A 27,236-nucleotide genomic window follows, 5' to 3' on the forward strand; every position below is an offset into this window, starting at 1 on the left:
TATGATCTGTCTCAAAGAATTAGTTCTATACATCTAATATCTTGATCCCTGCCTAATCTAGCTGAATTAAAGAAATATATAAATTATTTGTAATTTAACCATAATTAATTTCAACTAAAATTCTGACATTCATTTTAGACCACTAAAACAGCAAAAAATGTATGACTATACGTGTGGAATCACATAATTCACACATATATTTTAAATACAAGGGGCCCTTATATCCAAGAGACTTAGTTCTGAAAAAGATATTTGAAATTAATCTACTTAAAATAGGGGATAAAATTTTATAATAAGTAGTGGCAAAATATTTGATTGGGACTTAGCTAGAGAAAGGAAAATAAAAACTATTAAATAATTTTAGGCAATATTTGCCACTAGTGTTATTTTTAGAATGAAAAAAAAATGAACTGAGTGGGGTTTTGGTCAGACTTTTTCCAACAGTTTTTATACTAGTACATTATGACATCCTTCCTATAACATTTGTTTTTACAGGATGGTCCTAAACATAGCTATATTTATTTTTTAAAAAGTCAAGGACTTCATCATTTTTCCTAAGTCCTCTCTCCATTCTTCGATATTTCAGTGATTCTCAGTTGAAGAACCAAACATCCTTAGTTTTCTCAGTAGCATGACTTGGCCAGATATTCAGTTTTATGGCTTTTCCTCTGAGTAGAAATGTTTTAGACCATCATATCACAGACTTCATGAATTCCGAAGCCTTTGCAAGATTTATGTTTTTAACTTTAACCAAATTTGTATCATATTATCTTTAATTAAATAAGAGGATATTGCAAAGACGATGTTTGACCAATACTACAACTCACTGATTCATTACTGATTATTTTCATGATCTGAAATATTGTTTTCCTATATAATCTTTTAATTGCAAGAACATAGAACTAAAATTAGATAGTACTGCTTTTCTCCCTGAGACTTAGCAGCTACAACAAAGGTGGTAGGATCAAGCTAGCATCATTTAGTCAGTGCATCAGAAAGCCTAGCAGTGGTCCTTTATCCTACATATGTGTCCTGTATATTTCAACTGTATTACAGACCATTCATTAAGAAATAAAATTAATACCTATAGTGGTCAAAACTAAAGTGAAGCACAACAGAAAAACACAAAGATAAAGGGGATGGAGCATAAAATCTGTAAAGTGTTTGACTTATAAAGTATTTGTCAAGAGAAGCATTTATGATTGAAATAATATTCTGAAATAATCGAGATTCCTTACACATATGAGAAGAGCAGTAGAAGCCATGCTGTTAAAACATATTTACAAAGACCATCGGAGCCTCCTAATACTAGATGATTCCTGTTTTATCCACAGAAGTAATTCTCAAAGAGAGCATACCTTGAAGGGTATGCTTAACTGACTTACCTAAGGGATCTATCAACCTTTTTGCACCCTCCCATTGCTTTGTACTAGAGCTAACATTGTACTTGGCTATTCTTCTATCATGAACACACTGGAAAATCACAATGGCCAAGATTCACTGTTACTAGCAGGATAGTACTCCGTTCCTAAGGTGCACTGGGGAAGAAAAAATAGCTGAGGATCACTCATCCTCAGCAACAAAGATGTTCAAATCAGCATCCTAGCAAGGAGTAATTTACTAGTTACTATTGAACTCCATGTTCCCAGACTCCAGCCAGTCTCCTAATTGTGCAGAAGCCCTGAGGCACACCCTGGTACTAAGCCTAGAATTCCCTGGCAAGTTCTTTGGATGCTCTACTACACAGAATTGGTCATAAAGATTCTGAAAATAAAATGTAACATGTGCTCAAGCAATAAATTAGGTAACAAGCATCCAGAACACTGATTCCTTCCCATGGGAAAAAAAGAAATGACTCACATTTAAAGCAAATAATAACTTTAACCATACATTTGGTTTTGTACAATATTAAATCATTTTTTATAATAAGCTGTGAGCTAGGTTCTGTTTTGTTTCATTTTAGTAGCTAATTAGTATTTGACCATAATGATGTTTCTACTGTACTGAATGATTATGTAATTATCATGCCAGAAATCTATTCAAAAGCTAAATGTGTAGAGTATATAATGAGCATAATGCTGCACTAAGAAAATAATTTTTTAACATAATTAGAGATTCACAGCATGTTTTTCAAGTGAATCACAGCACAAATTTATCTTTTACACACAAACTTCTATCTGTGTATATTTTAAGTATAGAAGAAACATGATTATATATGAATTAAATATAATTCATATATAAGTATATAAGATGGTGTACTTATTTGGAAATAAGTACACCATCATAAAACAATTAAATTTCACTGTCATTATTATGTTTGGGAACCAAACATTTGTTATACCACTAATATTCCAAAACCTGAGCCCTTTTAAGCCCTTTTGTTGTGAATAAAACCAACGGTTTTAATATCTTATAATATCATGCTCATTTACTGAAAATTAATGTTTGACCCACACTAACAAAAGAGTAATATCTATACCCTGAAAATGATAATTTTTTATTGTCGGTATTACAGCTGTCCCCCATATTTTTCCTCCTTTCCCCCACAAACCCTGCACCACCCCAGGCCTTCCCCACACTATTGTCTGTGTCCATGGCTTATGCATATATCATCTTAGGTTACGTTCTCCTCCCATACACTGAGATCTGTTATCTGTTCCATGCATTCATGCTTCAAAGTAATGAGAATAATTTCTATTTTACCTTGGAAATAACTGTATAGGAAGCTCAGAACTCTTCCCCCAAATCCTCCCATATTTGCATTAGCTTCCTACTTCTCATCTGTCACCAAGTCACGTCCAAACTCCTAGTTCTCATTATGACACTAAGCCCCAACCACTTTGGGTTACCAGCAATTATCTCAATTCTCTATATCAAAGAACAACTCTTACCACATGAAGACAAAGCACTCATACGTTACCTGTCCATAGAATTAGAGGGCAGAAAATGATCTACTTTTAATTAGGAAAAAAGGAATGGAGAAAAATAAAAGGCCATCTATATGCTCATGTCAAGCTGGGAATCACTTTATGAAAGAAGTAGAAAGAATTCCACTGTTCACATGGTTCTATCCTTGAAGATTCTATCAAGATGTTTATATTCAGAATTCCCTCATTTGTAGAAATAATTCACGTCATGTTAAGAAAGACAACTGTGGCCCTGGCTGGTGTGTTTCAGTTGGTTGAACATCGTCCCATGTACCAAGGGGTCACAGGTTCAATTCCTGGTCAGGGCACATGTCCCAGTGGGGGCATGCAGGAGGCAGCAGATGGATGTTTCTCTCTCTCTCCCCCTCTCTTTTCCTCTCTCTCTAAAAACCAATAAAACATATTTAAAAAGTAAATAAAAAATTAAGAATAGTAACCTTTGTATAGTATTTTGATATGGATATATATTTGGAGTTATATGTTTACAAAAATTGCAATTTCTAAATTTGAAGTCCTTTTAATACAGCCCACCTATTTTTCTAGGTTTAAAACATAATCCTTACCATATTAGCCATTGGGGTGGGGGGGGAGATCAAAATATGAAAACAAAGGGGTCTCTTTGAGATGTATTAGATCTTCAACAATCACACTCAGTTCTGTGACTCTTAGACTCTGAAGTCAGACATATTCAAACTCAAAACCCCAGTATGGCACTTAGAATTTGAGAGGCTTTGGACAAGTTATTTTATTTCTCCAAACCTAATATCTTCACAATCAGGAGACAAGATTATTGTTATGATTAAATGATCAAATATTTGGAAAAATCACATAGCCCAGCCTTGGCACTAAGTAGAATCTCAATAGCAATTAATTTCTCTCCTTTCCTTTAAAAAAACCTCCTGGCATCCTCACCAGGGACCATAGTACATGAATCATACTGGATAGTGGAGTGAATGTTTTAATCAACCTACATCATTGAATTGACTTAAATGTGTTTTTGTGTGTGTGTAAGAGATATATAAATCTAAATGAAAGATATTAACAAAACCACACGTGATAACACAGATACCTTGAAACAACAGGAGTGGTGGTGAGAGGGTAGAAGCACAGGTGCACAGAATCTCACACAATGCCTATCAAAATCCCATTAAGCCCTGGCCGAGTGGTTCAGTTAGTTGGAGCATTGTCCCGTGCACCAACGGTAGGCAACCAATTGATGTTTCTCTCTCATCTCTCTCTCTCTCTCTTTCCCTCTCTAAAAATCAATAAACATATCCTTGGGTGAGGATTAAAAAAAAAATCCCATTGAAATCCTTTTGTTGGGAGAAAGGTGAGAAAAGGATTGGGTCATTAATGAAGAAAAAAATCGGTATATATAAAAGCCTAAACGTCCGGCTGACCAGCGACCAGCCAACTGACCAGTAGCTATGACGCGCAATGACCACCAGGGGGCAGATGCTCCACGCAGGAGCTGCTGAGCGACAGCAACTATGCAGAGTGCCCTCTTGCACTCTGGGACCCCTTGGGGGATGTTGGACTCCTGGTTTCAGCCCAATCCCCGCAGGCCAGACTGAGGGGCCCACATGCCAGAGGGCGCCCCCTCTCCCCCGCTCACTCTGCAGACGCACTTTGAGCCCCGGCACCACCCCAAGTGCAGCCAGCCAGGGAGGGACCGGGAGAGGTTGGCTCCAGGGCATGTCCGGCCCATCTCACCCAATCCCACCCCACCGGCCACCTTCTAATTAATTTCCTTTCAATGTGCATGAATCCATGCACCGGGCTTCTAGTCCTATAATATATCTATAACAGATGAGGCAAAATAAATGAGTAAATGGATACATTAAAACAATATGCCAAAATTGATTCCAGATGAATTTAAACAAAAAGTATACAAAATTAGTAATTTCTGATACAAAAAGTCTTTCTAATTATAATGGGAAAAATATAACAAAGTAAAAGGATGGTAGATTTGATAATAAAAGCTTAAACTTTCCCATCTTAAACAATAAGATTAAAGAGTAAAAAAATAAAAGAAAATCAAATTAAGGAAATTTGTAAAGTGCTCTTACAAATCAATAGAAATATAAACACTGGAGTAGAAAAAAGTGAGCATTTTTCTTTTATCAAATTAAAGTTGAAAGATATATTATACTTTCATTTCCAGGAGAGATGGAGCAGCTGATGACAAACAAGAGCGCTTACTTCTACTGGCCAACTAGCCAGATAAAATATAAGTAATCATTTGCTTCAAGGCAATACAATACAGCAGCAATTTTCAACGAGTGTGCTGCAAGAATCGTAAAACATGAAATACTTGACTACTTAGTCAGGAGCACTGACCTCGTTTCCCTTAGATTGACAAATAAAAAAATGACAACAGTTAACACAAAGATACCTGTCTGATGGGGCTAAATCAAAATTATACCTATTTTGTCAGATTGGCAAAAATATATTTTTTGGTGTGCTGCTGAATTTTAGTAGTTAGTTTATATGCACCATGAGATGAAAAAGTTGAAAATCGCTATAATAGAGAATTGCTGAGAGGAAGAAAGGACTTTAGAGAAGTGAGTTGCCATGGTGGCCATTTCATCCTGGGGCATGCCAGTTCTCAGTACAGGAGAGGCTGAGTTCCATGCAAAGCCAGTGTAAAGACTTCATGAAGACTACTGTGAGAACAGAAAGGCCCAAAAGAGCACTTGGTGGGGACTTAGGAGGCTTCAAGTATACGTTTGACTTTCTCATCAGAACATGTGCCACATACTGGGGGCTACACAGAAGGGGAGGTTTTAAATCTAAATAGAAAGCTTCTGAGATCCTTTAATGTCAGAGACAGCTTATGTGATTTCAGGTAGTAGGGCCTTCATGATATACCAGGCTATAAGATGAAAACTTGGTGGGCTAGGTAAACAGGAAGTTGAGTGAATTAGCCTCAATTTAGTCCAATCCTTTCCAAGAAAAGAGGAAAACATAAATAAAGTAAATAAAAAGAGGAAAACATGAATAAAGTAAATAAAAAGATAAAGAATTTTACCACAAAAATTAAATACTAAAATTAACTGTACGAAATTCCAAAAGGATAAATATTAGAAATTAACAACTCAGCAGATATGTTTAACAACATAGATTCAGCAGAAGAGAAGTTAAACTATTAACAGGTATACTTCCTCTAGATCAGTGGTTCTCAACCTTCTGGCCCTTTAAATATAGTTCCTCATGTTGTGACCCAACCATAAAATTATTTTCATTGTTACTTCATAACTGTAATGTTGCTACTGTTATGAGTCATAATGTAAATATCTGATATACAGGATGGTCTCAGGCGACCCCTGTGAAAGGGTCGTTCTACCGCCAAAGGGGTCGCTACCCACAGGTTGAGAACCACTGCTCTAGATTCTAGGTAAATAATCTGAATATTATGCAACTACTTTTTATATTTCTGGATGTAAAACACTATCTACAAAGTATTTTTTAAATAAGAAAAATATAACAAAAACATGCAACTTTTTAAAAGTAGGATATGTGGTGGAGATAACCAGGAAAGAAAAGTAGAAAAATACTTTAGGTAGAGTGCTCACAAGAACAAATGCAGATTTTAGAAAAATGATGTTATTTACAGAGCATACAGACTATCCAAAACCACTGGAATCTACATAGTGAAGTACACCTCTAAAATGCCAATATATGGAACCAGAAAGGAAAAGAAATCTCATGTTATAAGGTAGTTTAAGTCACTGCAAGGAGCTTAGACTTTATTATATAGGTTACGGGGAGTGAGGTTTAATATGATAATATTTTAATTTTTAATACGGATATCTAGTTGTCAGGTGGAGGATGAATTTAAGGAGTCAAGACTCAAAATAGGAAAACCAAGTAGATAGCTTCAACCGCCCAGGTAAGTAAAGTTAAGATCTAAATTAGAGAGTGGTAGAAATACAAAAAGAACAAATTTGAGAAACAGGTAGAGTATCTTATCAGAATTTTTTCATTCCTTGGATAAGACTGGATGGGGTAAACTAGAAAAAAAAGTCTTCTGTAAGTCCTGGTTTCCAGTTAGAGTAGGAGAGTGATGGTGGTACTGAAGGTGATAAATTTAAGTTGAGGCGCTTGAATTTGAGGTGCTTAAGGAACATCTACATAGATTTATCCTGATGTTTCTCAATCAATTATCCACTTACCCACTGGAAATATAAACTTTAGGTTTCCAGGTATGATAGGCAGAATAATTATCCACCCAAGATGTCCACATACTAATCCCCAGAACCTATAAATATGTAACCTTACATGGCAAAAGGGACCTTTTATAAGAGGTGGTAGAAAGGGAATTGCTATACAACAAGTCTTCCTCTTGCAATAGTGCTGATATTTTGGAAAATAGTTTCCTATGTCCCAGTTATTGGACAAATTGGTTGTTTTTCAGAGTTGAGTTTTCTACCCCCAAAGTTCCTTTCCTGGTGTTTATCTAGATGAATGCATTATAAATGATTTAGGTTTTAACAAATAAGAAAATGTCACTTGGACATGACCCTGGGAACCAGCTATTTTAGCCTCCTCTCTCCTCTGAAATCAAAGTTTCAAAAACATGAGGCTGGTTAGTGATGAGGTGGGACTAGAATGACCCCCTGACTTTCAGTCTAGGGCTCCCTTCACAGTATGTGCCTCTCCAGGATATCTGCCCAATGCTCAATGATATGGAAACAAGTTAGTATCATCAATGTTATCAGAATTTATAGCTGCAAATGCAACTCAATACTATAAAGTGTTAACCCTCAAAAGTATAACTACATATTCCAGGACTTTCTCCCAATGGGAAAAGCATTTCTAAGGCACAAGTATAACCAAAGTAGAATCAACATGTAATTTCATGACATTTATAAACAAAATAGGATTGAAAACTCATAACTATTCCAGTACATAACAAAAAATAGCAAGTCAATAAAAAGGATAAATATTCTTTTCCAACTACTCAAAACTTTTGATACTGAAGCAATAAAAGAAACAGACACACAAATTGTACATAATTTGGCTGACCCCAAGAGTCCTGCCACCAATTAAGTTGCTTTCACTCTCAGATAGCTTTGCCTAAAACAAAAATACCATCTGTTTTACCTAAAACATTAAAGTTGTTCTATTTTCTTGTCAATTCAGAAATCACATCTGTAGCCATTTTCTGAAAAGACAGCAAAACACATTATATTTATGGGTGACTGCATAAGGAATGATGTTCAATCAAAATGTAATTTTCATCTACTGAAAGAAAATTTCATTTCTCCAATGATAAAACGCTGTAACTTTGGAGGAATACACAGTACATAAACAGGCTGATTTTCACAAATAAAAAGACCTTCAAAGTTAATGTAGTAAAATAAGGTTGTTTTGGTTGGTAAAGACAGAACTACCAAATATTCACTTTGTCAAGGACTGAAATATATCTTGTGTAAGACTGTTAGGTGAAAAGAAGAGAAAACAACTTTTTATTGGTGCTACATCTTTTCATGCTAGTGAGGCATCATATAAGAGGTAAAAACAGAAAAACTACAAAACACAAAGCCACTTTCTACTTTCAAAACACTTTTAAGACATAATATTGGTCCTGGGAAAGACAATCTACTCTACAATCCAATAAAATGATTGAAGAAGATACAAAACACTAGAGAACACAAACACGATGTTACAAGAGATAAAGAACACATTTTGAACAAAAAAGCACACAAGTTGTCCTATTACCTAAAATACTATGAGTATATATTAAATACCTACAAAAAAAATCTGAAACCCAGACATATATCAGTGTAAAAAAATAGCCCAATTGCACATAGAATTTTTGCCTAAAAGAATAAAATTATCAAATAATGCTACTTTCCTGATAAGGATGAAATACATAAGTCCAAAGGCTCTATTTAAAATTTTCCTTTTACCACAAAGTTGTGAAGTGTTCTAAAGTCTAAGATGGGCTTGAAGCCCTCCCTGACTTTCTTAGGATCAGGAAACCTTAACTAAAATTCTTTTCCTTGTTCCTCTTGTAGTGCATGCTTTATTAATCTACATTTAGAAGGGAAAAAATCTGGTTCAGAAGAATGGAAGAATTTAAAATATGCCATATCACTTCAGTCTATGCTCTGAACTACTCTGAGTTTTTTAGCTTAATGTTAGCAATTTCAGAAGACAGGATGGACACTGAGGAAAAGAAGAGCAAGAGGACTAAGTTTGCAAGAAACTAGAAAAAATCAACAACCAAGGAATCTATCTCATACTAGAGGCCTGGTGCACAAAATTCATGTGGGGGGCTGGGGGGGAGTGTCCCTCAGCCCAGCCTGCACTCTCTCCAATCTGGGACCCCTCAGGGGATGTCTGACTGCTGGTTTAGGCCCGATGCCACAGTGATCAGGCCTAAACTGGCAGTCGGACATCCCTCTCACAATCCGGGACTACTGGCTCCTAACTGCTCACCTGCCTAATTGCCCCTAACTGCTTCTGCCTGCCACCCTGATCACCCCCTAAATGCTCCCCTGCCAGCCTAATAAACATCTAACTGCTCCCCTGCTGGCCTGATCTCGCCCCCCAACTGCCCTCCAATGCAGGCCTGATCTCGCCCCCAACTGCCCTCCTCTGCCGGCCAGTTGGTTCTGATTGGTTGGTTTCTATGCCAGTCAGCGTCAAAAGCTCTGCCTCCTAGGCAGCCATTGGCTCTTCACAGTTGACCCAGATTTGGTTCTGATTGGTCAGTTTCTATGCCAGTCAGTGTCAAAAGCTCTGCCTCCTAGGAAGCCATTGGCTCCTCACACTTCACCCAGATTTGTTTCTGATTGGTTGGTTTCTATGCCAGTCAGCGTCTCTGGGTCTATCAACGGGGCCTGATCAGAAAGGCGGGGCTGATCAGCAGCCCTGGTGGAGGCCTGGAGAGAAATGGAGGCTCAGCTGCTGGCCAGGCCCTGAGCGAAAGAGAGAGGAAAGTGCTGATTAACACCTGCCACAGAGGCTACAGATCAGACCCTGCTTCTCTCTTCAGGCCTCTCTCCCGGCCTGATTTGCAGCCCCCTCAGCAGTCAGTGCTGGGTCACCTCGCCTGCTGCTGTAGCAATCAGCAGGACTGCAGGACTGACTTCCAGTTGGTTGAGCCTCCAGTCGTGAGGGACCCAGGGTTTTTATATATTAAGATAATTGTCAATTACTTCCACCCAATACAAACCACTTAAAAAAATCACTCACAAGCCAGATATTTAATTTACTTTAACACTGTCATAGTGTATTATGTAACTCCAACTATGGGGGAAGAACCTTTGGCATTACAGCAACAACAGAACAGAATCATTCAAAATTTGCATTATCTGGCAGACACACATAAACTAATTCCAGCTCTTCACTAACACTATCTTATCTTCTTTCCAAAGTTTTTCTTAGATTCTACAAGTGACATATTTCTAGATATCTTACTGGAAATTATTCAATCATTCCTAAACTAAAGGTGATAGTCCCCATGCTAACTCTGCCTTTATATTACAAGGCATCAAAATATCTCACCATATTTTTCTTCCCCATCTTCAGCACTTTCCTGATTGTAGTCCTTGATGGGATAATTGTAAGATGTCATCAACAAGCAAAATCAGTTTAATTTCATTAGACAAACCACACAACTCAATTCCCATATAATGAGAACAATAAACTAGAACCTCATGGCTAGTTAAGAAAGTTTGATTTAAAGTATAAACAGCAAACTGTCAATTGAAATATAGACTTACCAGGCAACTTAGCAGGTACTCACTGAACATACAACTACTGTGCCATTGCTTTTTAAGAAACCTTAAAACTATCATTTAAAATTCAGTCTGTTCAATCACTTCCACAATAAAATCTAAATTTAGTAAAATCTAAAATAATTTTGTACCTAGGAACAAAGTCACAGCAGACTAATTACAAGGGGCCTAGGAAGAAAGACTTTTATGAAGTTCACATAAAATATATAAAAAGAACAACTTGAAAGTACTGAGACAAACTCCACATTGTAAATCACTTAAAAGTCAATGTGTGAGATTTACAGTAGCCTACTGACCTTCTCCTGAAACTTCTAAATGACATTGTATATATAACTAATATACAATTATATTACTTAAAGCTGCTGATCATAAACATTAAACTGCCTGATGCAATAATTATAAAAATATTATTTCAGGAGGCAGAAGAATGGAATACAAAATTTTATGGAAAGGCAAATTCTGATAATGAGGACTCTTGAATTAGAGTCAGAAAGTTAGAACACTCAGTAGAGTCAAGGAAAGGACTCTTACAAAGAAAAAAGTCAACTCTTAAAGATCTCCATGCTTAGGGAATGTGGTTCAGAAGGGTGAAGATTCAGCACTGCACAACTAGCAAAGATTTCTTGAGAGACATTTTCCAACAGGTTGTTAAAAAGGATGGAAATCAGGACATAAAAGAAAAGTTAAAGCACTCAAGCATAAATGCTAATAATTTAACACCAGTCAGAAGAATCAAGATGGTATCTACTATAATGTATCTTCATTAGGGAACTTGATAATCATTTAAAATAATTTCATAATTCTTCCAAATCATTACTCTATAGGTCTATTCTACAATATCCATCTTCAAAATCCAAGAAGTTTGAAAATAAAGATTTTTCAAAAACATTTGGTGGCAAAACTGAACTGACATGAAGCTACATTTAATTATTTATCCCACTGGATCTGACTATTCAGAAATGTAAAAGTATTCGATGAGTGAGTCCTGCCTCAGATTCTGAAGTGTTATGTAATGTATATATATGGCATTTTCCTAAAAAAAAAATTGAATTCACAAATTTATATAACCCTGAAAAGATTTCAGGTAAGGGTTAAGAACTTGTATTTTGGGGCAGGTTATATAGCAGAGTCTAAGTCACAGACCACTTACAGGAGACACCCAGCCTGTATGGGTTCTGAGCAAGAAATAACTAAGAAATAAAAGGGGAACAAAGCTATGAACACATCCCAGGACAGTGCTACACAAGTCAGGAACTCAAATAGATCTGCCATTGAATGGCTGGCTGACTGAACCAACGAATAAGTACATTTTAACATGGTCTTAATTAGGGCACTAAGAAATAACAAACATTTAAGAATACAGCATTTTCTTAATATGTGAAAATCCCAAATCCCAATAGCATATATATGCTCTTATTTTATGAGCTTTTATTTTATCTCTCTCCCAATTCTTAATTTTGCAATACTCAATTATATTTTGGTTTTGAAATAAATAGAAAAATCTGTTTCTATAATAATTCTAAGTGTTTGAGATTGTTTTTCTACCTGATAGGAATGCTTGAGAACAAGTTTTTAAAAAATTTGTAACACCCAGTGCTAATTTATTTAACACAGAAAGTGTATAGAACATAACTCCAGTTTGAGCTGAAGCAGGCAGGGAAGAGTAGGCAATGATCAGAAAACATGGTAGATGCCCTAGGATCTAGAGCAGCCGTGGGCAAACTACGGCCCGCCGGATCCGGCCCGTTTGAAATGAATAAAACTAAAAAAAAAAAAAGACCGTACCCTTTTATGTAATGATGTTTACTTTGAATTTATATTAGTTCACACAAACACTCCATCCATGCTTTTGTTCCAGCCCTCCGGTCCAGTTTAAGAACCCATTGTGGCCCTCGAGTCAAAAAGTTTGCCCACCCCTGATCTAGAGTATTACTCATTACTGAGCCTAAGAGTAGATGCTGGTAGTGGCCTACCCAAGAGCCATTCTCACATTCTCCTTTACTGATAGAAACCCTATTTTACTCAGGATGACAATACTAGCTTAAAAAAAAAAATTGTAACTCCCCCTCCCCCGCAAAAAAAACACACACACACAACAAAAAATGATTCTGCATGCTTGGGGTAGTCATGTGACACAGTTCTGGCCAATGAGATGTAATTACAATTCAATAAGTAGAGTTTCCCAGAAAATTGTATCCCTAATTTAATAAAAGTCAGCAAACTCTACTGGCATAACTTTTATCCATGCTCTTCCTCCTTCCTGGTTTGAACGCAGGGGTAATGTGTGGAGAAACAGGTATAATCTTGTCACAGGCAAAGGATGGCAGAGCTGAAAGGTAAAGGGGCCAGGTCCCTTCAATGACACTGTGAAACAAATCATGAGTCCTCAACTACCTACCTTGAAACTTGTTCATAAGAAAAATTATGCTTTCTTATAAAGCCAATGAGATCTGTTATATGTAGTCAAATGCAATTTGCAGGGAAATACTATACACACAAGTGATATTGGGTAACATAGGGAGGCCAAGAAGTACCAAAGACTTAATATTGATCTTAAAATAAGGTAACATTGAATGCAAGACAATTCTGCTAAAGCAAGAATTTTCTCATAAAGATTCATCACTATAAACAAACTTTTCCTTAAAGGGCTGCTTATTTTTAAATATGTGTTTTACTTAACTGCCTATCAAATATTACATGTAACTTCTTTCTCATAATGTTCATCTAACCATCTTAATTAGCTATCAATTCAGCAAACACCTCATACGTGCCAAACACTTCTTCCTTATTTCACTCAATTATCCACAACTTCTACAATTCAAACAGGTCCTCTGCATTTTCTCCACAGAAATTGAAAGCCAGATTTCATTAAGACTTAAGCTAAAACCTCAGTATTTACCAATCCTACAATGCTTTTATTACAAAAAAGAAATGCTAATTTGACATCATTTAAAAACTTCATATAGAATTTTGTGAACACAGAATATTTGACTAATCCATTGATGGTTATTGTTGACCAAAATGTAAAGTCTTTTAAAATATCTGTTCACATGATAAAGCTGAGAGATATATCTTCCAGGGCATTGCTGTTTGAATGCTCCTGGCACATATTACTATACCACTTTCCGAAAAGACTGCTCCATGTGTCATGGTAGAATAATTAACAAGACCCAGGTCATGACTTCATCAGGTTAATAGGACATCTCTTCAAAGGAATATTATACATGTAGTAAGTGGGAAAACATAGTCCTGTGGGAGCTTACAAGAGCGACACCTAGCCCTGACTCAAAGATATTAGGGGAAGGTTACACAGAATGTAACATCTAAGTTGAGTCCTAAAAGATAACAAGGAATCAATCAGACAAATTGGGGGTGGGGTGGTGATGGCGGTAGTTTTTTGTTTGTTTGTTTGTTTGTTTGTTTTCCCAAGCAGCAGAGGCTAGAAGTAAGAGAGAACTTGGCATGTCATAGAATTGATAGGTGAGGACTGAAGCACACAGTGCAGGCTGGGGTGATATGAAAGATGCTGCTAGAGAAACCAAAATGCAGACACATAAGCCAAGTTAGCATTTAGGAGTTTACCCACAGGCCATGGGAGAATAAATGGGTTTTGAGCTAAGGAGTTACTTATTTTGTTGAGTGCCTACTAACTGCTAGATTCCACAGTATTAAGTTCATATAAATAACCTTATTTAATTTTTTCAACAAATGCATGAGGCAGAGATATCTGTGACAAGGTTATTGCCATCACAGAAGTAGAGTAGTGGCATTGAAGGTCAGAAGTAGACAGAATTGAGATAAAATTCAATGTAAGAAATAGAATGAAAAGACCTGGAGTTTGTTTGGATATAAGTTGAAAGAAAAGTGACAAAGATGATCAGGGTAAATTCTATAATTTATTGTCTAAATGAATACACTTTTGAGAGTGAGAGGGGACACTAGTGACAAACTGGAACATATGACCACTATAAAATCAAGGCCCAGGTTTCTGGCCTGGTAAGCTGGCTGACAATGCTAAAGTTTTATTAAAGAGCTTGGGACCAGAGAATAGGTTTGAGTGGAGAGGAGTTCAGTTGGAAACACATTGAGGAGGTGAGTGGGTCATCTAAATGGAGCTATGCATCTGGCCTATGGGTGTGTGGGTCTGGAACTCTGGATACTTTCCTCAGAAATATATATTTGGGGAGTCAATAGTACCTTGACAACAAATAAAGGCAACTGAGTAGGAAATAACACTCTCACCATGAGCATTTATCTTTTAAATCTTCCTGAGACAAAACAATTATTTATTTAATATCTATAGGCTCCTGCCTCTCTACCTCTTTCAAATGCTAACATTACCTGAAGCTATAGATCTACATTACTGTGAGTAAACTACCTTTACATTATAAAAGTTCTGCCAAAACTAGATGGGCATTTCTCCTTTCAGTTTGGTGTTACAATTATTTGGATTTCACAATATCTATTTCCAATGTCTTCTCAATTTTGATTCATATACCTGTGAGCTGAGGTTAGACTTGATTATCAAGACAATTTTTAAAAAGAAGGGTGCCTTTCCTATGTTTCATAAGGATTTCCATATTTTAAAATGTCTTTTTGTTGCTTTCACCTATGAAACATAACTGAGTATAAAATGACTTCAATACTCCATATTGTTCTCATCACAGAGAAGAAACCAAAGTCAGTCTAGCTTTTGTTCCATATTATATAATATTTGTCTTATTGTCTGGGTATTTGACAATATGAACTTTTCTTTTTAATTGAATTAAGTTACCAAGATGTACTATGGATGACTCTCTTTTCATTTATACTACCCAGAAATTAGCCCTTTACATCTATAAAGAGAGACTTTCTCAGCTAAGAGACTTTTTATCAATTATATCTTTGATCATTGCCTCTGCTCCATTTTTTTCCCCCTAAAGAAAATCTATAATTCTTTTAACAAACTATGTTCCCCAAAACAATAGGAAGGGGCTTGGGGGATGAATGAAAAAGGTGAAAAAGATTAAAAAGTACGAGTTGACAGTTACAAAAATAGTCACAAGGATGTAAAGTACAGTGTAGGGATTACTGTCAATAATATTGTAATAACTATGCATAGTGTCAGATGGGTACTAGACATTGAGGTGATCACTTTGAAAGGAATTTTAGGGATAAAATAGGCAAGGTTAGGGAGTCTTAGGAATAAAGAGGGTCCATGGGGGAGGAATGCATAGGTGAGGGCTTGGAGCCGCCAGAAAGCATACATTCAACAGTGAATAGAAAGGTGTCACAGGATAAGGTGAGAGGAAGACATAATTTCATATCATAGAGTATGGGGAAAAAGGAAACATACTTTCACAGAGGATAGAGAAATGTCAACAGATGCTGGAAAGAGGGAAACATGTTCTCAGGAGATAAAGGAATGTTACAAGATAAGGGGAAGAAATATAGGGGGGCACCACATGGGTTTTGGACTTTGAAGATGATATTCTGCAAAAGAGTGACCAATTAGAAAAGCACAGGGTCATAAAATAGGGAAGGGGTCCAATTAGAAGAGAGCATGAAGAGAAAAAGAACTATAGCCTTTATAAACCTTAGAAAAAGGGGGCTTAGTGGGTTACCCCCTTGGGAGCCCCTCCCTACGTGGGAGTCTGTATTTGCTTCCAATAAATTTCCACCCTTTTACTAACAAGTCCTTTTAGTCTTCGAATTTTATTCTTCAAACTTCATGAGGCAAGAACCTGCAAAGGGGAGATCCGCTCCCCGCACCCCACGTTTAAACTTCATAAGGTAACTGTCTAATCACTATGTTGTACACCTCAAACTAATATAATTGTATGTCAACGGCAATTTAAAAATTTAAAAAAATCTATAGTTCTTTTGTTGAAATCCTGTCCTCTATACCTATAATTGTCTTTCTCATTACCACTCGTCTTCCTTTTCTCTGCATTCTTAAAAAGTACCTCAAGAGTTTTAATTTTTTAAATTCATGTCAGTGAAACACTCTTTCACAATATCCGTTTTACTCTTCAGAATCACTAATGATGTTCTATTCTAGCCTTCCAATGATCTTTCCTACAGCACTCCTCCCATTTTTCATATCTTGGCCTTTCATTTCAGCCTTTTGCTTTCTATTTCATATTGCTTAGAGATTATGACTCAACCATTTTGAGAATTCCAAAGATTGGGTTTTATTAACATTTTTTTTCTGGTATCTGTAATAAATAATTTTTAAGGTTCTTCTGAGTCTTCACGCTATTCCCATTTTTTTTTTTGTCATTTTGTAGAGCTTTGTCATAGGTTTCCATGATAACTTTTCCATTTATTTACTCTCATAGAAGTAACATCCACACTGTGAATGTTAAAGTTACCCTTGATCTTCATGTTGATATTGGCTCGTGACTCTCTTGTCTTGAGTTAGTTAATTTGACAAATATTTGTTATGCCAGATATTTGCCTGGGGATTCAACAGCAAACAAGTTCCCTGACCTCACAGAGTTAATTTTTAGTAAGGGCAATGGACAACAAAAAAATAAATAAATAAAATAACCAGATTGTTAATAAGGCCTGAAGGATATAAAGAAGATGCAGACATGGAGAAAAGTGTGAGTGAATAACACATTCAATGCGTAGTTGTAGCCTGACTGCAAGTTACCAAAAGGCTATGATCAAGGTGGCTGTGCTGTAATATTCAGTCTTCTATTCAGCCCTGGTGCCCTACACATATTGGGGGCTTTTTTCTTCAACATAGAATAGCATGGTATTCTTCTGGCCCATGCTACCATCAATAATAATTTCCTTGAATGGATACTTCCTTAAGATCAATTGTAAATTTTCTGTAATACTTTGATTCCATTTATTTTTTAATAACTTTAATAAAGTACACTTAGTTAAAATCATGAATTCCTCTTTACAGTTATTCCTTTATCCTATAACTAGTGACCCATTGCGCGAAATTGCGTGAGACCCGGGACACACCCCCTCCCTGTCCCCCGTGCCACGGGACCACTCCGAGTCCCAGAGTCCTGCCCTGCAAGGCCGGCACACTGCGGACAGCCCCGAGTCTTGGGAGTGCCGCCCCGATGCCCCACCTCTGGGCCATGCACAGCGGCCACCGGGCCCTGCCCCTGTGGTGCGCACGCGGGGCCATGGGGCCGTGGAAACCCTGGCGGAAGCAGCCACCAGCCATGCCCCCACTGCCCCACCCCCGCTGTGCGTGCTGCCAACTTTTGACGCCATTACAGCATAAGAGTCAATTTGCATATTACCTCTTTATTATATAAGATTTGTAAGAGGTGATATTAAATTTCTCAATTTAAATAGTAAAAAGTTATATTACAAAAATACATTGTGTATCTCAGTATACTGGGTACTGACTGATGGATATGTGGTCATTTAAAACAGATGACTTTTCGAATAATTGCCAATAAAAACATAAAGCATTTCTTTGTAAATCAGAGGCAGCCACCAATTAAATGCACCATTATTAGGTCAACTAATTAAGTTTCTTTCTTCATTTAAAATAAATAGGGATTAATTAAAAGAAAGTAAGTAAACAAAAAGTTAATCAGGAAAAAACATACTATGAAAATAATCAATGTTACAAAGATAAGGTAATTTTTATCACAGCTGTATATTTACCATCTCTTGCCAAGTATGCATTAACTATTAGCAATGAACATGACACAGTCATGAGAGGAAATCCATTCTTCAGAAAATATTTTAAAATTAATAAAATGATTAAATGAAATACTATCTGCCAAATAGAAAACAGAATCATGAAAACCAAAAGAGTCAAGTCAGAAAAGTAGTCAAAGTATATGAGACATGTATTTTACCTTGGCTCAGCACTCAGCTTTATTATATTTTTTTGTGGCAGGGAACCTTGTGATTTTTGTTTCAAATCCTATAAAAAATGTAAAGAAAATTTTATTTTAAAACAAGCTTCGAAATTATCTATGCAATATTACCTTGCAAAAATCTTTAAAAAGGCAAAATAAGAAAAAAATCCTCTTTGCAGCTACATAATGCCCAACAAAGTTCAAAATAAATAAGTCTTGTGTGTATTGTGTATGTGTATGTGTATGTGTATGTGTATGTGTATGTGTATATATTTAGACATCTAGTACAGTCTATATTACTTGGGACTAGAGTCCATATGGGTAGCTCCAATTAGGAACAAAATAAATCTAGTTCTAGAGATAATTTTGCAAAAAGTTTTACTACTTTACTTTTGTATCATTATGTGTCACATTAAGAAATGTATGTCTATTTACTGCATTTTTTAACTTTAGTATAAAAATGCATAATCAGGATCTGATTGTAAGCATCAGTATATGTAAATATCTGATTCCACAAATGTAAATTTAAATTACATATGAAATGTGAAAGTCTATCATTCACAAGATTCTAATGACACATAAATTATAATTTTAAAATATCTGAGTGCCCATGTGGAAATGTAAAGAGGGTTACAATCAAACATTTCTTCAACTCTTCTTCCTTTCAGTGTATGCTCTGTTTTATTAGCTCCTCTGATCCTAATAATAACACTAGACAAGGTAGGTATTATCATACCACTTTATGTTAAATGAATGAGAGCTCACAGATGTTATAACTTTTTCAAGGCCCATGCAATCAGGTGCAGAGGTTGAGGCAAACAGCTAGTCTCCTAAATCCTCAATCACTGCTCTACTGTTACACATCCCAGCACTGCCCATAGCCCTCATGGACTCATCCTGAAACCAGAAGATAAGTTAAGAGTACTCAAATTAAAGTTTACTAAGAAGAGATTAAGGATTTATAGAAGTTCAAATATCAAAGGGATTCTAATTAATGCCCAGCAAAACAGCTATTTGTAATATCTAGTTACCTTACAATATCACCTTAATAGTGTTCTAAAAGAGTGTTTGTTTCACATTCCTTGAAATAAGTTTATTATTTTATTTTTCACACTTAAATTTGGTCAGAACAAAGTACACACCATAAATCAAACACAGGCACACTTATAGGAAAGAACACACAAATAATTTATATAAAGTAATACAAATTATTTCAAGTAATGTACAAAAAGTAATTATTTTTCAATGTCTTTTCACTAAGCTTCTCACCCCTTTTTTCCAATCAAAGAACAAAAGAATCACATTTTTATAATGGATATAAGAGATATCAACTAACCATCTCTAGGAGAGTATCAAAAGAGTATGATTCATATGAGTGTTTGTCCTTCAAAAGTAGTAGTAGTGTGGAAGATCCAATTATCTTCTTCAAATTCATTAATGAATGAAAGAGTCTGTGAATCAAAAATTTTATTAGTTTGAGAAATAACTTAAAAATCAGTATACAATATTTTCAATTTCTTTCATACTGCTTGAAGCACCATTACCCCATTCCTGTAGTCACAAAGTGAAACCCAGAAAGAACCTTTTTTTTTTTTGGTAATATATTTTTATTGATTTCAGAGAGGAAGGAAGAGGGAGAGAGAGATAGAAACATCAATGATGAGAATCATTGATTGGGTGCCTCCTGCACGCCTGCCACTGGGGATCGAGCCCACAAACCAGGCATGTGCCCTTGACCAGAACTGAATCTGGGACCCTTCAGTCCACAGGCTGATGCTCTATCCACCGAGCCAAACTGGCTAGGGCTAGAAAGAATCTTTTTATGCCGATTACTAGTAAGTACTTAGAAGAAGAAAAAAGGTTAATCAAAAGATAACACTGATAAGAACTCACTTGAAATAGAAAACTTTCTGGACATACCTGAAACACATAAATTTATTCAAAAAATTAAGAATAGAGTCATCATATGACCCAGCAATCCCTCTTCTGAGCATCTACTCAAAAAACTCGAAAACATTATTTGTAATGATATATGCACCTCTATATGCGGCATTATTCATAGTGGCCAAGACATGTAGTCTTCTAATGAAATGAGCAATGAAGACTAGCACATTTCCCCAAACACTTTCTCAGGATGTAAATAGCTTTCTTTAAAACAAAAGAACACTAAACACAGTAAATGAGTTTGGAATACATTGGATACAACAAAATTTTAAATATTTCACATTTAAAATCAATGTGGGATTTCTCAGAGCCTCCAACTTCCTAACATGCCCTTATCCTATTATTACGGGACAGTTCATGCAATATCACTTAGAAATCACAATTTTCTAGTCTGTTATCATGGTACTGTTTCAAAGAGATGTCATCTTGTTTGTAATACCAAGTTTGATGTATATGTTAGGGGCCCTCACACTTAGCCCTTTGCTCATTTCTTTCTCCTACCTCCTTTAATTACAACTTGGCAAATTCTAAATCTTTCTGTAACTGACCTCATTAACATTTCTTCTTCTCTTCCATATAGCCCCTTTATCCACTTTTAAGCTGAGCATCTATTACAAATACTGTCCCAGTCTAATTCATTTTTATGCCATGATTAGAATTAACTTCCAAAAATATGCCATAATGTATCTTGCGCTCCAGTTTATAATTATACTAGAGGCCCAGTGCATGAGATTCTCCTTACCACCCACCTGCAGCAGAGGCGGAAGAGGCTCCCGCCACCCTAGCTGCGCTCGCCAGCCTTGAGCCTGGCTTCTGGCTGAGCGGCACTCCCCCTGTGGGAGCGCACTGACCACCAGGGGGCAGCTCCTGTGTTGAGCGTCTGCCCCCTGGTGGTCAGTGCACATCATAGCGACTGGTCGTTCCACCGTTTGGTCAACTTGCCTTTTATTATAGCCTTTTATTATATAGGATAAACATTCAATCTACTGTTGAGAGCATGACTCTTAAAAGTAACCCTGTGATGGCAGAAGAGAAAGCTAGAAGGAGCTGTCATACCTGAATGGGGGACTTGCAGACTTCTTTCATAAGCATAAAAATAAGTAGGATCAGATTTATTCTGTTTTGAGTTGCTATTGCTAGCAGCCAAATGCCATCCCTAACTCATACATTTCTTCATAGGGACATATCTGCTAACATTTGAATAAAAATTAGTCAACAGTCCAAAAACAAGAGGACACCCAATGCTGCCTCTTTATTTATAATTCTCTTACCTGTGCTTTGAAATTTCCAAATGAAAATGTCTGTGATAATGACTTGATAATTGTTTATGATGTTTCAGTGAAGTGTGAACTGCTCACAAAGCAAATTCACAAATGTCAATACAATCTGAGAATTATTGTTGTGTGTTTTTCTCTAAGATGCAATTTGTACAGGAATGTTTTTGTAAGCTAAAAGTAATAGCAAACACATGGAAGATATAATGACAGGTATCTGGAAAGTTGATGAGACAGAAAATGTCCTGTAGCAAAAACTCAGTAACCTGTACCTAAATCTCTTTCAACATGGCAGCCAGAAAGCAAGGAGGCAGTGCAGGAGAAGGACTTCTCTTTATCCTCTTAGAAACTCAGGTCTGATTCTAAGCGGCCTTATGTTTAAACTCTCAATAAACCAAGAAGACAAGTGAAAAGAAAAAATTGAAGATCTAACCTTACTTTCAAAAACTCTTGAAACAAACAAACAAACAAAAAGTTGCTTCTTGAGGGAAAAATACCAGCATCATTATCATTCAGTGAGTGTTTTCCACTTTAAATTCATCTTAAACCTCAAGAGATGGATTCCAAATACATATGCCACAAGAAAATTGAGAAGATATTCAGGATACTACCTTGAATTATATATATATATAAATGAATGACTCAAATCAACTAATAAAACCTCAAGGGTATTTTCTCCCAAATTTCTAGAAAGGCAGTCAAAATATTAACAAAACATAATTAACATTTATTTCAATTGGTAACATCAGCTGTGGATCAATTGTTTATGTAAAACAGAGATTCACTTTTTAAATCTATATTATAAGAAAATCAGAGCATATTTTTAATAATTTTAAAGTGCTATCACAGCATACCACTATTGATAGAAAAAAAAATCTGGAAGAAATAATAATCTGAACTATAGTGAGGCAACCACCAACATTCCTTCCTGTAAGAATCTCCTGTGCACTGATCCTAATGAATGGTAGTTCACGCTCCAGCATGTTGATGGAAATCTCACTATTACAAAAGATAAGCCTTTCCATTATTGGGAAGCACTGTTTACAAAAACGGGCTTTTCTAAGCTAAAGACTGTACTCATTGTTTCTAATTCTGCAATATGAAAATAACTGAGGTTTTCTCCCCTCATTCATCTAACAGCTTTATGATGTTAAATGCTACAAAATGTTGAGGATGACTTTAATATTAATACCCAGGCCTTCCTTTCTCATCCCAATTCCTTATATAATCCATATTTGACCAGTTTCTAGGTTCTTGTACTTGCTGGCTATGCTTCTAGGCTTCCTCTTTCTTGTCAATATCCCTCTAGAAATATAAGATATCCAAGAACATCTGGATGAAAATAGGATGAAATTAAATTTCTATACAATGAAGTGAACCTCTGTATCTCTCTGAGTTATAACCATGATTTGGTTATCAAATCCTTAGTTATGAAGGTACTCCAAGTACCATACCATACTTGGGAGAAAACAGGATCCATTTTATAATATTTTACTACTCCATTTGTACAAATGCACTGTAATAAAAAGTTGAGAAAGCTAGTACGCTGTGAACAGATTTCTTGAAAAAAATGCTTTGAAAATTGGTGTGTTTCTTTTTTATAGAAATATTACAAGGAATATTATTAATGTAGTCTGATATACATTACAAACTTCATCAAGCCCTAGTTGGTTTGGCTCAGTGGATAGAGCGTCGGCCTGTGGACTGAAGGGTCCCGGGTTTGATTCTGGCCAAGGCCATATGCCTGGATTGCGGGCTCAATCCCCAATAGGGGACATGCAGGAGACAGCCAATCAATGATTGTCTCTCATCATTGATGTTTCTATCTCTTTCTCTCCCTTCCTCTCTGAAATCAATAAATATATATATTTAAAACAAACAAACACACAGACAAAAAAACATCAAAAGATATAAGCTTATAACCCAAAGTTTTAAAAGATTTTGTTTTACGATCACTTTTCAATAATTATATTACCTGGTACCATAATCCACAACCACCCAGTCTTTTGCGGTTCCTGTGATAGCATCATGATGTTGAAACAGTCCCACATTCCTTCTGGCTTCTGTAAGCGCCGTATAAGAGGATGATGAAAGAAATGCACTTATCTTGTATTTCTGAGCTTGTTTCAGGGCGAAATAGTAGAGAATTTCAGCAGCCCTAAATGCATAAAATAGTCATTAATTTTTATTTCAAAACAATCATTTTAGTTTGCTATCTAAAATATGTTGCATTGATACATTTTCAAATGTGACTTAAAAATCCACAATTTCAGTACAATTTATAAGAAAGGTATTGATAATAAACATTTTTATTATCCCACCCAGGTATCTATCTAATAAATCTATATCCTCAATCATCAAAGAACATAATTTTCCTGTTGATACAAATGGCTCTCATTCTAGATGGGTCTGGAAAGAAACCAGTACACACTGGCAGAAAGATAGGCTTATTTATGAATAACATCAGGAAAAAATATCTCAGCAAAGCAGTAAGAACGTGATAAATGTTTTCTTCCTTTCTTCTCTCCAAGAGCAGTGAAGACATATGCCATGAACTTCATCACCAGAAAGCCATTTACTCTCACAAATGTACATTAAGAGGAGAGGTGGTGGGAAAACGCACATTACAGGAATGGGAGGCGAACAGTAAAGGAGAAGCAGAAAATGATGGCTTGATTGTTCAGTGACAAGAGCTACTCTAAATGTTGAATAATAACATGCAACTATAGAGAATTTAACAATAAAAACTGAAAGATGACAGACACACTCTGGCTTTTCTTGTTTATTTTAAAGAATAAAACACTTTAGCTTTAAGAATAGCTTTTGAGCAAGAACATGGGAGTTTATAATTTTCACCTTTTATCTTTTTTTCATCAGAGGATATGATTCAAGATAGGTTTAAAAGTTCTTTAAAAAGAGCCATGGCTTGATGGAGTAAAAAATATAAGAAGGTTCTCTATGCAAAACATGTTAAAGATGATGGAAAGAAAACCAAGGTGGCTTGCAAATGTATTAAGATACCAGGAAAAAGAGGAGATTTTCAGTGCTTTTTGAAAACAATAAATTCCTTTAAATTGTTGAAATAATGAAAAGATATTAAATAATCTATTTTTATATTCTAACCCTTCTGAAATTTACAGCATAAGAATTACTAAATTTGTATTATTAAAGAATTTGTGTACATATGTTTATACATATTCTCAGCAACTACTGGTTTCGGAAAGAATATATGTATATATATATATACCAAAATGTAAGAAAGTGGACTTTAAGAATATTTATTCTTTATACTTTACTTTTTTATTAAAATTTTAATTTGTAAACATTGTATGTTTACAAATGAGCATTAGGATAAAATATTACTATTATGAGATAATAAACTTATTTTCAAATAAATTAAATTATGAAATTCACAATTATATATATATTTTAAATATATTTCATTGATTTTTTTTTTTTTTACAGAGGAAGGGAGAGGGACAGAGAGTTAGAAACATCAGATGAGAGAGAAACATCAATCAGCTGCCTCCTGCACACCCCCTACTGGGGATGTGCCCGCAACCAAAGTACATGCCCTTGACTGGAATCGAACCTGGGACCCTTCAGTCCGCAGGCCGATGCTCTATCCACTGAACCAAACCAGTCAGGGCTCACAATTATATTTTTATTGTTCATTTTAAAGCAGCAGAATTTTCAAATTATATTACCCATATTTACTACTTCACCTTCAATATGTTCAATAAATTAATATTGACCCAACATTCATAACTCTTTGCTACTAAAAAACAGTTGACACTTAAAAATCATTCATAATCGGGCTCTGTTTTTGTCACAGATAGTTCAGAATACCCTAACAGAGAACTAACAGTCTACTCAGTAAAATGCATAAATCTCTATGAAATATACTGTTTCATTACAAATACAGAAATAATGTATTCATCTGGCGCACTTGTGAATATCCAGTCAAAAAACATTAAGCTTTTGTAATAATAAGAGTAGCACAACAGTAAAATAATAAAAACACATTATTATACCAATGTACAACTCTTTAAGAAATTCATGTTTTTTATATAAAGGCTTCCTAAAATGTATTGTTCCCACTAGTATATAAAAGAGCATAGGTATGATATAGCTTTTTATTTTTAATACTGAAATTTGTCATGAAAATTAATCATCATCAATTCATGATTTGAACCGAACTGAAAATGAATTCATCATGAAAATTAATTACTCTCCTGGGTTACACATACATACAAATCCCTGGGATGATTCATTTTTATCAAAAACAAGACTCAGTTAAAACTGTGCTTCTCCACTGTGATAGCCACTGGCTACATGTAGTACATGCATTTGAATTTACTAAAATTAAATAAAATTAAGATTTCAGTTCCTCAGTCACACTGGTCACATTTCAAGCACTTGACAGTGTGGCTACCACACTAAACAGTACAGAAACAGAGTATTTCTATCACTGCAGAATGTTCTATTGGACAGTAACTAAAAGTTCTACTGGACAAGGCTGGTATAGAACGTTTGCATGTTTTCTACTGACATTTGTCTTCTCCATGTAAGTTTATTTTTTTCACTCTGCCTCGATTATTTCTCATCTCTTAAAAGTTTTGTTCTTCTAAGCAGAAAAGTGCACCTATAGAAATGTGTTTCAAATAAAATAAGAACTGAGATGAAGCCTCTAAAGTTCTCCTACCAACAAAATACATTCATTTTAGAGTATTTACTTTGAGGCTCACATTTTGGCTACTGAGAGGCCCTATTTGCTCCTTTTGATTCACGCCCATTTCCAATAATTTAGCCAGATTACTGACCTGTAGACAAACATGACAATGTCACTGAATATTATCATTGTGTGCCAATACAGGCAATTAATTAGAAAAATATAAAATACATAATACAACTCCCAGAAAAAATAATTACATAAACTGCTTTTCCTTCCAGAACAAAAACTCATGCAATAATTTGATTATGCTTTGGAGACATAGCTCTGATTTCATTAAAACTTCACAATTACATAAAATACATCCTGACACTCCATAAATGTTTTATATTACACAAAACTCTACAGAAGGCTATGATAACGTAAGAGAAGTAAATAACTAAATGCATCTATCTAAAGGTAAATGTACCTTAAGTGGGATTCCAATATTCTATCCATTCGTTTGTAAAAAGGTCTGGATGTAAAGTAGCCACTCCAGTAATGATCGTCTCGGTCAGCGTAAGTGAAAAAATCTCCACTTAGAACAGGGAACAGTGACTGGCTATTCATTCTACTAGTTGCATCTTCTTTATCCAGGGCATCAAAGTAATCTGATAAAGTTCCAAACTGAATCTAGTAAAAATAAATTACACTTCAATTATTCATAGTTACATTAAAATTACTGTTGCACTACAATGAAAAGTTTCTAATAAATACTTAAGGTAAGCTTCCAAGTAAAAATATGTAGTCTCAGAGGAAGGTGGGGGTGGGTGGGTGGGAGAGATTAACCTGGGAATTTATATGCA

At 35.6% G+C, this 27,236-nt stretch overlaps 1 protein-coding gene across 3 annotated transcripts in view; it reads right to left on the reverse strand.

The window, feature by feature from the left end:
* The window catches only part of MAN2A1 (mannosidase alpha class 2A member 1), a 154,218-nt gene that overhangs the window by 52,850 nt on the left and 74,132 nt on the right, over positions 1-27,236 (reverse strand). For all 3 annotated transcript variants that reach the window (XM_023749139.1, XM_023749184.1, XM_023749158.1), the window contains 4 exons: positions 26,861-27,063; positions 23,695-23,877; positions 19,838-19,952; positions 18,499-18,566 (listed from right to left, as the gene is read on the reverse strand). In XM_023749139.1, the coding sequence (XP_023604907.1) occupies positions 18,499-18,566; positions 19,838-19,952; positions 23,695-23,877; positions 26,861-27,063 (569 nt within the window). The remainder of the gene's footprint in view (positions 1-18,498; positions 18,567-19,837; positions 19,953-23,694; positions 23,878-26,860; positions 27,064-27,236) is intronic.

Source organism: Myotis lucifugus, unplaced genomic scaffold (assembly GCF_000147115.1).
Source record: "Myotis lucifugus unplaced genomic scaffold, Myoluc2.0 scaffold_0, whole genome shotgun sequence".
NCBI lineage: Eukaryota > Metazoa > Chordata > Mammalia > Chiroptera > Vespertilionidae > Myotis > Myotis lucifugus.